General features: G+C 41.9%; 1 protein-coding gene across 1 annotated transcript in view; it reads right to left on the reverse strand.

The window, feature by feature from the left end:
* ADAMTS12 (ADAM metallopeptidase with thrombospondin type 1 motif, 12) overlaps positions 1 to 13,842 on the reverse strand; it is a 170,744-nt gene that overhangs the window by 17,055 nt on the left and 139,847 nt on the right. The window contains exons 18-19 of the mRNA XM_010563992.1: positions 11,940 to 12,066; positions 4,558 to 4,768 (exon numbers count right to left, since the gene is read on the reverse strand). Of these exons, the coding sequence (XP_010562294.1) occupies positions 4,558 to 4,768; positions 11,940 to 12,066 (338 nt within the window). The remainder of the gene's footprint in view (positions 1 to 4,557; positions 4,769 to 11,939; positions 12,067 to 13,842) is intronic.

Consider the following 13,842-nt stretch of genomic DNA (forward strand, 5'->3'; position numbering starts at 1 on the left):
AAGGACTACACAATAAAGACAAAATATGAAAGTAATATGTTAGAATTTGATTTCTTCAGTGAATCACAGAAGTTGTTTAGCCAATACCTTTTCCACCAGGGTTATAAAAACTAGACTAAACCCCTGCCATCAAAAACATACCTGACTGGCTCAGTGCTAGCTACTCACAGTGCCACAAACCTGCTGTGATCATCCATGCAGCTCACAGATCCTTGTTGACTTTATGAAATGGATTTTTCATGCAGTCTTAGTACAACTACCACATGCTGCCAGGGCTGCTAGCATGTCTCTCCTAAATTACAGACCACTGAAAGTAATTAACCTATCTGGCTTCTATTTAAATGGAAGCACTGTTGTGTATAAAGGGCGATGGAAGCTAAGGAGACCCAGTTTTTCTGTAATGTTTTTCATCCTCACAGGCACAGCCATGCCTTCAGCAGCTGTTGCACCACTGAGGATTTTCTGAAATTTCAACAGACTTCTGTGGTTTGACATACTAAGGCTGGATGACTGGTTGAGTATGAATGAAGATGTTACATACAACCTAGTGGAGGAAGTCTTCCTATGATGTGAGGGAGCCTGACCAGCTAATTCAGCAGGCTTAAGCCAGCTGCTCAACATGAAGTGGCGATCACTCCTATTGCCAGCACTTTAAAGCCCCTGGGGTATCTAACCTTTTTTAGAGCTAGTCTAGGTCATGCGGCAATAGAAACACCAGTGACCTTGTGTTACTTGTGTGCTCTCTGATGTTAACACCTGTAAAATAACATCAGCTCTGCAGCAACAGGAGCAGGGAAGAAAGCAGAGTAACCTCAGAGTAAATAAGTTCATTAGCTATTATGTCTGTCCTTGCACTTCCAGCTGTATAGCACATTTAAAGTACTCAGTGCTATGCAAGTTTACATCAGCTGCAATTTGACCTTTGAAGTTATTCAGTAAAGGAATTTGCTTGTTGCTGCTTACACAGGAATACAACACACTTTGCCACTTGGATGATTTAGATTAGCATTTGTGTGAGTTAAAAGGACTATCCAACCTCATTAACTTTTTGGGGTAATGGCTGTATCCCAGAATTAGCTTTGAAAATCTCTGCTTTAGATTACAGCCATGTTCTAAAAAGAGATTTCAGAATGCCTACAACATTCTATCCTCATTATCTGCCTAATTAAGTACGTTCAGTTTATAAGGTACAGAATGATTTTCTAACAGTCCGTTAAGTTCAGAGGAAAAGGAAGTTTTGCCTGTGTAAAATCTCTCTGTTACATTCAATACAATAAAGAACATACAATAAAGAACATTCTGCAGTTACAAGTCTCCTGACAATCCTATCATTTCTGCTGGTGAAACAGTCTGTCCTACGCTCCCTCCCCAATTTCTACAGGTGTAGAAATTTATTTTTGTCAGTAAATTGCAAATATAATCCAATGACACATGAGTACCAGCTGTATTCTGTAACAGCATGCCATTTCTATATAATCATACTGCTAGCCATAGAATCCCAGTCCATTTTTTCACAGGCAGTTAAAACATGGTGGCTACTCAATTCACAAAACAATCAAATTCAGTGATGATGGTTTGTGAGCAGCATAAGCTGAATTAATACTGTCACAAAATCCTATTAGTTCATTATCTGAATCTGCTCTCAAACACAATAACGAGTTTGGTAAAAAGAGTCAGGAGAAACAGGGGAGAGGAGTTTTCAAACAGGAAACAAAACAGAACAGAACAGAATAGAATAGAGTATTTTCAATTGGAAAGGACCTACAATGATCGCCTAGCCCAACTGCTTGACCAATTCAGGACTGACCAAAAGTTAAAGCATGTTATTAGGGGCATTGTCCAAATGCCTCTGAAACACTGACAGGCCTGGGGCATCAACCACCTCTCTAGGAAGCCTGTTCCAGCGCTTGACCACCCTCTCGGTAAAGAAATGCTTCCTCATGTCCAGTCTGAACGTCCCCTCCTCCCCGGCACAGCTTTGAACCACTCTCACGCATCCCGTCACTGGATCCCAGGGAGAAGAGCTCAGCACCTCCCTCTCCTCAGGAAGCTGCAGGGAGCAACGAGGTCACCCCTCAGCCTCCTTTTCTCCAGACTAGATGAACCCAAAGTCCTCAGCTGCTCCTTACAGGACATTCCTTCCAGCCCTCTCACCAGCCTTGTTGTCCTTCTCTGGACGCACTTGAGGACATTCACATCCTTCTGAAATTGTGGGGCCCAGAACTGCACACATCACTCAAGGTGAGGCCACACCAATGCTGAATACAGCAGGATAATCACCTCTTTTGGCCGGCTGGTGATACCGTGTTTGATGCACCCCAGGATGGGGTTTGCCCTCTGGGCTGCCAGGGCACACTGCTGACTCGCATCGAGCCTGCTGTCGACCAGCACCCCCAGATCCCTTTCTGCAGGGCTTCTCTCCAGGCAGTCGTCTCCCAGTCTATCCTTGTGCCTGGCATTACTCCATCCTAGGTGCAGAATCTGGCATTTGGACTTGTTAAATTTCATCCCATTGATCATTGCCCAGTGTTCAGATCTATCTCGATCCCTCTGCAAGGCCTCCTGTCCCTCAAGAGAGTCACCAGCACCTCCCAGTGTGGTATCATCAGCAAACTTGCTAACACTACGTCCAACTCCTGCATCCAGATCATTGGTCTTGGAATTTTTGAAAAACTTAGTAAATTTCTTTTTATTGAAACCTTGTTATGGGTTTGTGTGGCATGGGTTTTTTTTTGGTAGCGGGCGAGGGGCTGCAGGGGTGGCTCCTGTGAGAAGCTGCTTGAAGCATCCCCAGCTCCAAGTCAGACCTGCCTCTGGCCCCGCGTCAGCGATGCTGGTAGCGCCTCGGGGAGAACAGATTTAAGTAGAGCCTGCAGTGAGTAGGGGATTGGAATGTGAGAGAAAGCCCTGTGCAGATACCGAGGTCAGTGAGGAGGGAGGGGAGGAGGAGCGTGGGAGGAGGGGATGCCCCCGCAGCCCGTGGTGAGGCGGCAGGCTGTCCGCCCCCAGCCCATGGAGGGGAGCGGGGGAGTGGAGGCCCCCCAAGATGGCCGCGACTCCATTGGAAAGCCCGCGCTGGAGCAGTGTGTGACTGAAGATCGGGCCATGGAAAGGACCCAGGCTGGAGAAGTTCGTGAAGGGCTGTCTCCTGTGGGGGGGACCCCATGGTGGAGCCGGGGCCGAGTGAGGAGTCCCTCCCCCGAGGAGGAAGGAGCGGCAGAGACAAGGTGTGGGGAGCTGACCCCAACCCCTGTTCCCCTGCGGCGCCGGGGGGAGGAGGTGGAGAGAACCGGGAGTGGAGCTGAGGCGGGAAGGAGGGAGGGGTGGGGGGACGGTGTTCCAAGGTTTGGTTTTACTTCTTAATATCCTTGTTTTGATTTGATTGGTAGTAAATTAAATTTGTTTCTTCCCCAAGTTGAGCCTGTCTTTTGCCCATGACCGTAAGTGTTGAGTGATCCCTCCCAGTCCTTATCTCAACCCACCAGCCTGCCTTTATATTTTCTCCTCATCCCACTGTGGCCGGGGGGGGGGGGGGGGGGGGGGGGAATGAGCGAGCGGCTGCGTGGTGCTTTGTTACTGGCTAGGCTGAAACCACGACACATCTGAAATGGAAAATATTTGTGCATTTTTTGTCACAGTTGTCAGCTACACGTATAGCTAAACTGCCTATTTGTGAGGTGAACCATAAGCAAGTTGTACTGCAACAGAATCAGAATAAAACAGCTCTAAAATGTCACGTTACTCAAAACCTACTTCTCCCCACTCCAGAAGAAGCTTCTTAGTGCATTTTTAGTTTTCATGGAGAAGTAGACTGTTCCACATTTTGGGGATCCTGAACTCTCCTTGCCTTCAATAGAAAGTGAAGTTGTGAAACACCTGTAGATACCAGCATCCTAATCTAAATAAAGCTAAGATAACCTATGACAAAGCACATCAAATGAGCACTCCCTACTAATACTAACAAACATTGCAGAATATGTTGCAGTATATTTAAACAAATATTGTATGTTGCAGTCATAATTTTGTTCACCTCACATTCTGCAGTTCATCAGCTGCCAGTGAAATAACTGTATAATATTTAATTAACTCTTGAATGATACACAGGTATTCTAATGTTTGTTAGGGCTTCAGATTAAGCCTAGAAGTAAAAAGCTTGCATGCTGTGGCAAAAACAGGAGAGTTATGAATGAACAGAAACTAATGTAAAGAATGTAAAAATGCTTCTTTGTAGGCCTGCAGACATGACACAGAGCCTCCCGCCATCTGGTCCACAGCAGTAATGAGTATTACACAGTCTTTTTAGCATGCAAGCACGCTCTGTTCTACAGTCCCAAAAGCTCAGCAAGCCAAACCCCTAGAAACAGTTAACACGCAACACTTGCTGAGTTTTTTAGCAAGCAGGGCAGCTTTTTCCCCCCTGTGCACAAAGGATTTGTGAAGACATGTTAACAAAAAAAATTTAAAAAAATGCAAAAAAGCAGATTATTGGTCATTTCTGCTGACTCTAATAGGTCATTTTGAAAAAAATGTTCAATATTACAGTTGACATTAATTTACCTCGGTCCAGTTGCTCACTGTCCAGTCAGACGGGCACAAGACATCTCTGTTGCATGACAGATGGGTCTTTGGTTTAAGCAGGTGCTGGCACTCTGTGGCAGCCAGTGCCTGCTCATCAGATCCCACTGTCTGGATGCAAAGTACGGTTCGCTTCTTCTGGCCTGTTGGGCCACACGTGGTTGAACATTTCTGCCATTCTCCTGCCCACCATCTGAAAACCAGGGGATAAGAAACAGAAAACAAACCTTCACAAGCACATTAAGGAAAAGGTCAGAGACGACAAGAAAAAGAACCAGTAATTTAAATTCTGGGTTCAGCTATATGCTTTTAATATTAAGTCCAGATCACTCAAGCCTTCCGATCTGCCCTGTGCTCCAGTACCAGCCAGTCACTGAAAGATGTCAATTCCCAGACAGCAGAAGGCACCAAGTATTATGTTTCTATAATGCATAAGAATCCACTGAGTAGATGGTCTTTCAAATCCAAATTTGAGGAACTGCTAGCAAGTTTAGTAATCTGTTCACTCTATCCTACTGTTTATCTGCTTATTGCTACCTCAGTGTAGAAAGAATTAAGAAATGAGAATCACTGGAGGGTCTGTAATGACAGCACAGAGGTGGAGAAGGTCCCCTCACACATGTCTATGCAGCCAGTACTGCAAAAGTGCTCAAACTGGCCCTGTGTTACCTCCAGAAGGGGAAGCAGCAAGACACACAACCCCAACAACCAGGCTAGTCAGAGCTATGTTGCATGCACCCACGGGGGATCAGTGCTTTGCAGTGCTGTACCTCTGGGCCTAGTCTCTGGGTCTGCACTAGGCTGGACTTTTCTGTACTTTGTTCCTTCATGAAGTAAAAACGAGCCCCTTATGTGTGTCTCTCCGGATTACAGATAGTCTTCCATAGGGTGCTGTGCAATGTTCCACCAAATGAAAAATAAATATTTCCTCTAGTGCATCATTTTCCAATGCGAAACACCTTATCAATGAGAGCCGTCCCCTTTATATTCGGTTTACCTTAGCCTTTCTCCAGCTTCATCCACCTATTTCTTCTCGTGCTGACCCAGAGCAGATCAAATATCTGCATACCTGCCTTCCATGATAAGAAAGGAGGGCAAAAATTTCTGGGTTTCTACTACTGGAGAAGCATTGGCATCAACTGTGACATTTGCCTAAATATTTACCTTTATACTTACAAACCAGAAACAACAAGAAAAGTCTTTTTCCTTCCAGTTTATAGTGCCCTAGGCAAGAACATAGCTCCAAGCTGCTGTACAAAAAATCTGGCCCAGCTGTGAACACTAAGACACAAAAGCTCCTAGACAATATTACTTGTTCCTGAGTTTTGAAGCACATCATGACAAAACCTTACGCTGAAAACAAAACAGGGCTATATTTAGAAAACACCTTTCTAGTCAGAAAGACAGAAAAAATTGGTTTTGGCTTACAACCAACACCACTCTATTGTATTTTTTTCCTTTTAAGGTCAATGAACTTAGTGAGAAATAATCCCATTCTGATAAATACATCAAAATTCAACGACCAGTTTTATAACAGTTTTTGCTCCTTGCTTTGTCTCCCATCTTATTGCAGTTCTGGCTTCTTCAGTTTGCTGAAAATCCCTCCCCCCTTTCCTCTGTAGTTTCCATGTTCCTTCTTTATTTCCTGATTAATTTATTCTTCACTTGCAAATAAGCTGTCACTGATGTGGGAGACACTGATACCTATTACTAATAATTTATTAAAAAAAAAAAAAAAAAGAGCCAGAGCAATCAAGCTATGTACACAGCTCATTTGTGCAACCATCTGGTCTTCTTTGGGGTACCTACACCTACCTTCTTTCTCTTTAGTTACGTATACATACTGCATTTCCTTTCACATTAACCTAGAAGCTTTTTGGGGCACAGACTGTTTTGCTACATGCTCTAGAATGCAGCCCATTGCTGCCACAACCCTGTGTGAGGCCTCTGGACATTGCTGTAATAAAAGAACACATTATTTTTCTCCTTCTCCTGCCTTTCTTTGGATTGTTTCTTGCTCTTCCAGGCTTCTGCAAACAAAGAAAAACTAACAAGCGGTTAAATAGAAAAAGCGAGTGCACCTCAGAGGAACAGAGCAATAAAAAGAGAAAAAAATGTATTATTGCAACCTGAATCAAGCCATTTCAGGGCGGTTTTCATCTCTTGCATCTTCTTTCCAATTTTATCATCTCTAGTATCTTGTAAATTGCTGATACTTAGGCACAAATACAACTTGAAGTATCTGAATTGCCCTATTAATTTTAATGGCACCAGATCACGTATTTCAAGCTACAGACATGCTAAGGTGACCCCCCCACCCCCACCCCCCACCATTTTCAAATGGCTCTGAGTGACAGTTCAGCAGTTTCAGCAGTTTGCAGGTTTAAATACCGAACTCCTAGCAATAAATTATCAGAGCTTACTACAGAACCTGTCTTGGTCAGCTGTAATGGTGTGTAATTAACTATCGCATACAAAACATTTTTAAAAAGTCACAGAAGAAAGTAAAGTGCTCCAAAGTTAGGAAATCCCAGAATTAAGATTTTGTCCTATTGCACCTTCATGGTCAATCTTAAATTACATTTAGTCATGTAACTTTTTCTATAGAGTTCTTCCTCATTCAGTGCAGGTAACATGGTACTATTGAGCCAAGTAGTTAACTGCCTTACACCATGTTTATCATACACACTTCAAAAAACTTGCTGTAACTGAAAGTTTATTCTTATCAGTAATGGGAGTTTTTGATGGTGCATTTTCCTATTTCCATTCTAGGGTACATGCCCATACCTTAAACTCTCAAGCATGAGAAACTTAACATGGAAGCACATGCACTCTTGTCTCTTCATGGTCCCCACTGAGGACTTCTGAACTGTGGCATCCCAGCTGAAGGGGAAGAAAGGCAAAGCAAGGACAGCAGAATATCTACAATCCATTTGTCTGTTCTGGTACAGGATGCCCCAAAGCAGGTCCTGGACCACACAGAAGGGAGCAGCACCCGAGTGACTGCTTTGCCAAACTGTCTTTATCTTGGAGCTTCTGCTGTCTCCTCACACTGCAGAGGCATAACCAAAATGGGAGGTGACTGCTGAGCACACATCCAGAATTGACGCAGCAATCTGAGATCCAAACATGCAACTTCTAAGCTGAAATGATCAATCTGTCGGACCTCCCAACTGTAAGCTAAAGAGTAGAGGGCACTGCCAGACAGACTTAGCTTTGGGCAGGTTATAAACAAGGCTTTCTTTAGATCACACATACATAGAGATGCTTGGCAAAGAAAAGGATATGAGGAACAAAACTAGTAGGTAGCTGCGCTGATTGTGGTGACAGACTGGGACAAGTTGGTGGAAACTGAAGCCTGACGGGAGTCGCTGTCCAGTATTTTTTCCTGCCTCTGGTTTCTGATGGCATTTACCACTACAGCAACCGAGTGGTTCTTAAATATTAATGCATCACCTGGTCCCTGCAAAATGACAGGACTGTCTTATCTCCACAGGCAGGCATGGCATGGAAAGATTGTGGTAACAAACAAACAAGCAAGCAAAATACATGATTTGGGTCATTAATTTTTGTGAGCACTAATTTTCCCGAGCCTGTCGAACTAGAGAGCAGTCTGTCTGGTGAAAGCATAACCTCAGTTAGTTTTCAGCTGCAGCTGCAAGTGCTCAGCTCTTCTGCAATCCAGCCTGAGACAGAGGTAAGCAGAAAATCTGATTTTTGCAGGTGACATTCAGCTGCCTTAAATGAGACCCATCTCTTTTCCTCCCATGCTGAGTTTCCAAGGTCTGTAAAATGTAAGGCAGGGCCCGACAGCTCTGTCCATTATATAATCCTCATCTATACCTAGATGATATGTGTCAAATCAGGTGTGGATCCTGTTGAAAAAGTAGTAGCATGGGATTTTTGAACCAAAGTTTGCTATATTCATGCCTATGGGGCTGAATGCTCCCACCCTACCACCATATTGTGTCACACCTAAAGAAAGACTGTATTCTTTCACTATGATTTGTATAGCATTAGACACAGCAGATACCAACAGGGCACTGATTTTCACTCTGTATTATAATAGAAACAAGATTTCCTATTTTTATTAAGTTGTTGGAGTCTACTAAGCAGTCTGGAAGCAGGACAATATAGTAACAGCACACAAAAAGCAGGAGATCCCAAGTACTTGTAAAATAATCTGTTTATGGTTACTCTGTTCAAGTGGGTAGTCAGCTTAAAAAGGCTTCAGGCAATTTTCTTTACAGGGGAGAGCAAAACTTTTATTCACAACACTATAAGTAGTTAAAATGTCACTCTTTTTCTTCAAGTAGTACCTATTAATTTTTCTCATTAACACCTATGGAGCTAAACACCTACCTACCAAAGAAACGTATAACTGGAAACCATATTCCATAGCATAACATGGAAAAAAGAATGCATTTACGCTACAGTCTTGCTCTAATCCTGCTAAGCAGTATCACTCAAGTTTTACATGAGAGTTGTATGACATTTTAACTCTCAACTGTTCAGCCATCTTTGACTCAGAACAAAATAATGTGTTATACGTGTATTACAGCATTCTAAATATTTTATTTGTTTTGCTCCAGATTCTTTTAGTAGAAAGTGTGGGGAAAAACAAATTTGGACAAAATCAGCTAACAAACAAGAATGTTAAGACTTGGAGTTCTCAGAAGCCTGTCATTTATACAGTTTATAATTAAGTTCCTGAAATGGATTAATGAGAGAAGATCTTGTTTGTGAGAATCACAAATATTATACTAATGTTATTCTTTGCCTGTAGCTACTGCTTAATAAATTATCTAATTCCAATTTAGTGGTCTAATAGCTAGTTTCATGGTAGCATGTTTTCCATCAATGGGATTTGGCAGATCATAGAAGGGAGGCTTATGCAAGATAAGATACTTGTTTTAGATAGGATGTTCCCACAAAGAAAGTGGTTCACTGTTGGGAAGTGGAAGATCATCTAACAGTTTCAGTCCCATGACTACAAGCACTAACCGAAAGTCCCCTGCAGAGTTGTATTTAACAACACTGTCCTCAACTCTAGCACAGAATTTAGCCACCTCTCTCTAGAGAACACTTGTTCTTCAGCAGCTTCACATGAACTCTCAGTTATGCTGCATCAAGCCATATGGGACAGTCACACCTTCCTCCAACATTCAGATTTTCTTTAGAACCAACAAACAACCAAACTGAACTAAGTCCTGTCTTGCATTTCAGATGGAGATGTGTAACTATCTGTCCAGATTACAGGTGACACATATGCCATGGAAAGTAAATACCAACTAAGTCTCATGCTGGTACTACAGCCTGGAACAGAGACCGGATCTACAAAATGAAGGGCTTGGGAAGGGTCACTGGAATTTACTCTTCACTGCCAACTCTGCCAATAGAAGAACTCAGGGCCACCAACAGAAGCTAGAGAGAGCCAGGTTCAAAATAATTAAAATGAGGTGGTGCTTCGCACAGTAGGCATTAAGCTGTGGAACTTCTTGCAGAGGAAGTTGTATATGATAGAAGTTTTACAAGGTTGCAGAGAGAGGCTGGACAAATACTTGGAAGAGAGGTCCACTGGAGGTTACTGATTAGACAAGACATGAAAGCCTCTGGAAATACCTTGAATTAAAAACAGTTGGAAGCTGGAAGAGTAATTAGAAAGAGATATAATTTATGCTTGCCTTGCCTTTACTCTTCCTTAGGCATATAAGCACTGGTGGGAGCCAGAACGGGCACTTAGATCCTTGGTCAAACTACTACAGTCACTCTTCTTGTATTAAGAGAAAAATAAATACAGAATGTGACTCTAGAACTAAAAATGTATGGGCTTCCTGCACTGTATTTTGTCAGTATTTTGCTACCCTCAGAAGGGTAACTAGGCCTTTCCTCTGCAGTGCAGAATGAGCTTGAGAAGTATCACTCAGGCTGGCAGCATATGAGAGCTTTTCTGCCTGGCCTGCAGAAGAGCTTGGTTCACATGTCACATAATTCTACAATCTGTCCAACAAGGGACAAATTCTGCTCCCTCACTTTCAAGAGCGTGTCTGAATAATTCAGTCACTTACAACAAACAGGATAAATTGAGCTCATTTGTAACTCTGGAATAAATGACACAGTTTATACATGCTATAAATAAAAAACATCCCCATGCATGTGGGCAGCCTCAGCTCTTAACTAGTCAACTGGCTAGTAAGTTTGATCTACTGTCAACCGATGTCCTAGCAATCTACAAAGAATTATGAAATGCTGGTGGTTTATGCTTTTATCAGTCATTTACAGACGCTGCAAGTGCAAAGATGTAATTCCCAGAGCAGGCATCATACACTGTTGTGAAGATACTTGGAAACAACTAATAAAACCAACAGCCATGCAGAATTCTTTACATTAAAGCTTCATGAAATTCTCTGTCAGCAAATGTAATGTGATACACTTTATGGGAATCATTGTCATGACTTCGATTTGATTCTGATCTAACTAAAATTACTACGGAAAGACTAGTATACCATTGTGAACAGCATGATAAACAATTTGCAAAGACAATGAAAGACAGAAGCAAGATGTTCCAGTACCTAAAGCATGAAACTAAACCCAATATTGATACCTTCCGGCAAATCTGTGCCTATTTTACAGGACCACATTTCTGCTGTCACCTGGAATGTTTGCTGTGGTTAGTCTTCCTTACTTTACTTGCTAAAATAGTAGAACAGAAAAAACAGAGATGAAGAGGAATGAAAATAATGTTATGGGAATGGAAAAAAATGTTTCCCATGTGATCACAGAACAAAGCAAGCTGCACTTTGCTGAAAAGAAAAAATAAGAAGGGACAAAATAAAAAGACGCCAAATCTAAGTGTTATAAAGAAGGTACAGTAATTAGAGTTATAGAAGTGGGCATTTCCACTCATCCTCCCTCACAAAAAGAAAAAGGAGTATAAAAAATACTGAAAAACAGTATCAAAAGGCTTAAAAAAACCTCTCTGGAAGTTAATTTCTGGAACACACAGTAATACATTATAACTTGAGTTAAGACAGGAATACAATTTTTAAAATAAATAAGAATGTATATAGTTTTCAGGCATACCTGCACCTAAACTGACCAAAAAGAGTATCTATACACATCAGAGAGCAATCTCTGCCATTTCCAGCACAGACTGCTCAGTAACTTGCATTGGAAACCTCTTAGGGCAGCTCACTCCTTCTTCGTCCGTTACTGGGTTTCTGCCACGTTGCTCTGAAACACTTGGGAGCTCTCACCATGGCAGCCCGTAGATGCCACACTAATCTGGTATTAGAACCAACACTTTCCTTTGAATAAGGCTGCTTGGTATTTTGCATTACCAGAGCCCTCCCATCATCCGTTACCTGGGCGGACAGTCCTTTTCATAGCATTTCTTTTGTCGCGCATTTGGCTGTGTTGCTGGGTCGCAGAAGGAGTTTTTGATTACTCCACTTCCCTTCCACATGCAGTGGGCAATCTGGCGCCGCACCCCTGCAAGAGAAAGACAAAAAAACCCAGAAGAGTAATCCCTGCAGGTTGGGGATGAGCTGCAGAAATCCTCTAGACTGCAGAGTACACCCTGGTGGTACTCCACATCCCAGAATACAGTAACACCTGTGAAAGTCAGTTCTGCTGAATGTCTGAGCTAAGTCAGGTATGAGCATCCTTTAATCAAGCTGAAGAGGTGTTAAGCAGATCTCTTTTGGATCAGATAGCTCAAGCAACAAATTAGAAAGCACTTTCCTTAATCTTAATTTAGTTGTCAGCCTCAGAAAAGGCTCCTGGCAGGCCCTGAAGCAGGATTGAACAGCTATGAATGGGTCTTGGATTGCTCACAGACACAGCAGCATCACGCTATACACAACAATATTTTTGCTGATCTTTTCTTTGTACTTCTGGGAAGGCTGTTTAAGTGGAATACAAAATGGGGTATATGAACAAAACTATAACCCTGTGACTTAATTCTGAATTCCACTTTTAAGAAGTTTTGGTACAAATCTTTACTGAAAATGATGATGCTAAAACATAAGGGAGAAAATCTTCTGTTTTCTAAATAACTAATACACAACACTCATCACAAGAGGCAAACCACAGTGATGAAGAGACACAGAGAGACATCCCATACATACAGTTTGGGCTATTTCTTAACAGTTCCACTTATAAAAACTCCCACTCATTTAACAGCAAGGAACATGCACCAAAATACTGCATTACCCTAGTGTGAATCTAAAGAAAGCCAGTTTCCAGGGGCCTGCTTTCCAGAGAGTTCTGCAATAATTTCAGGTAGGTCCCGTGCTGCAAACCAGTGTAAAAAAAGTATTGCAATATTACAGTTTGAAAGGTTGTAGCTAGGCTGATATAGAGACATTAAAATAGTGACATTGGGCTGAAATAAATCCCAAAGGACTAAAAAGACTGAAGAAACATGTTTATTAACTCTTGTAAAATTAATTTACAGCAGTTAATATGCAGATGGTAGGTCACTGTATCTCTGCAACTTTTATCCTTCTGCGAAGCAAAGGGCCTAAGAGTGCTGTTCTTATAGTGTCAGGGATAAGTGTTAGGCTACTTTGCAGTATGTTTAGGAATCAAGCTTTCCCTTGCCTCAGACCTCCTAATAACTAGTGTGGGAAACTATCTGGAAGATAAGAACAGTAATCCATAGATAATAATACTTGGGAAATATGAAAATATTCCTCTATACAACATGTTCACCTACACAGCAATGTCCCCATATGTGGCAATTAAAACATATTTCCTAAAATTTCACGCTAGCATTACGGCTGTCTTGTTTTAAGTAATTTTACAGCATTCAATTTTTCTTTCCTCTCCAAAATTTAACAATCTACTTGTAAAAATAAATACAGAAAAGACAGAATGCCAACTCTAATACTAGGAAATCCAAAGCTAGCAACAGAGACAACTTTTGGTGGAAGAACTGATCACGGACCGCATGTGTGAAGATGAGGTTGTAGTCAGATATTACTGAAAAAGGCCTCCACAACACAAGGAAATTAAAAACTTTCCATGCATATTTGGGACATTCCATAGAAGCAGATGGAAACCTGTATCTCATTTTTATAGCACTATATTGACAGTTTTAAGACATCAGGTCTGTGACACTGTGAGGAAATGCTATAGCTTTTAAAGTACTTTCTGACCTGCGATTGAGACATACAAGAAAATTACTGGCAACATTACAGGTTTTGATGACCGTCTTCTCCAGTTATACATGAAGATTACTTTGCTAAAACAAGGATTAGTTTC

This window comes from Haliaeetus leucocephalus, unplaced genomic scaffold (assembly GCF_000737465.1).
Source record: "Haliaeetus leucocephalus isolate CR32 unplaced genomic scaffold, Haliaeetus_leucocephalus-4.0 Scaffold174, whole genome shotgun sequence".
Taxonomy (NCBI): Eukaryota; Metazoa; Chordata; class Aves; order Accipitriformes; family Accipitridae; genus Haliaeetus; species Haliaeetus leucocephalus.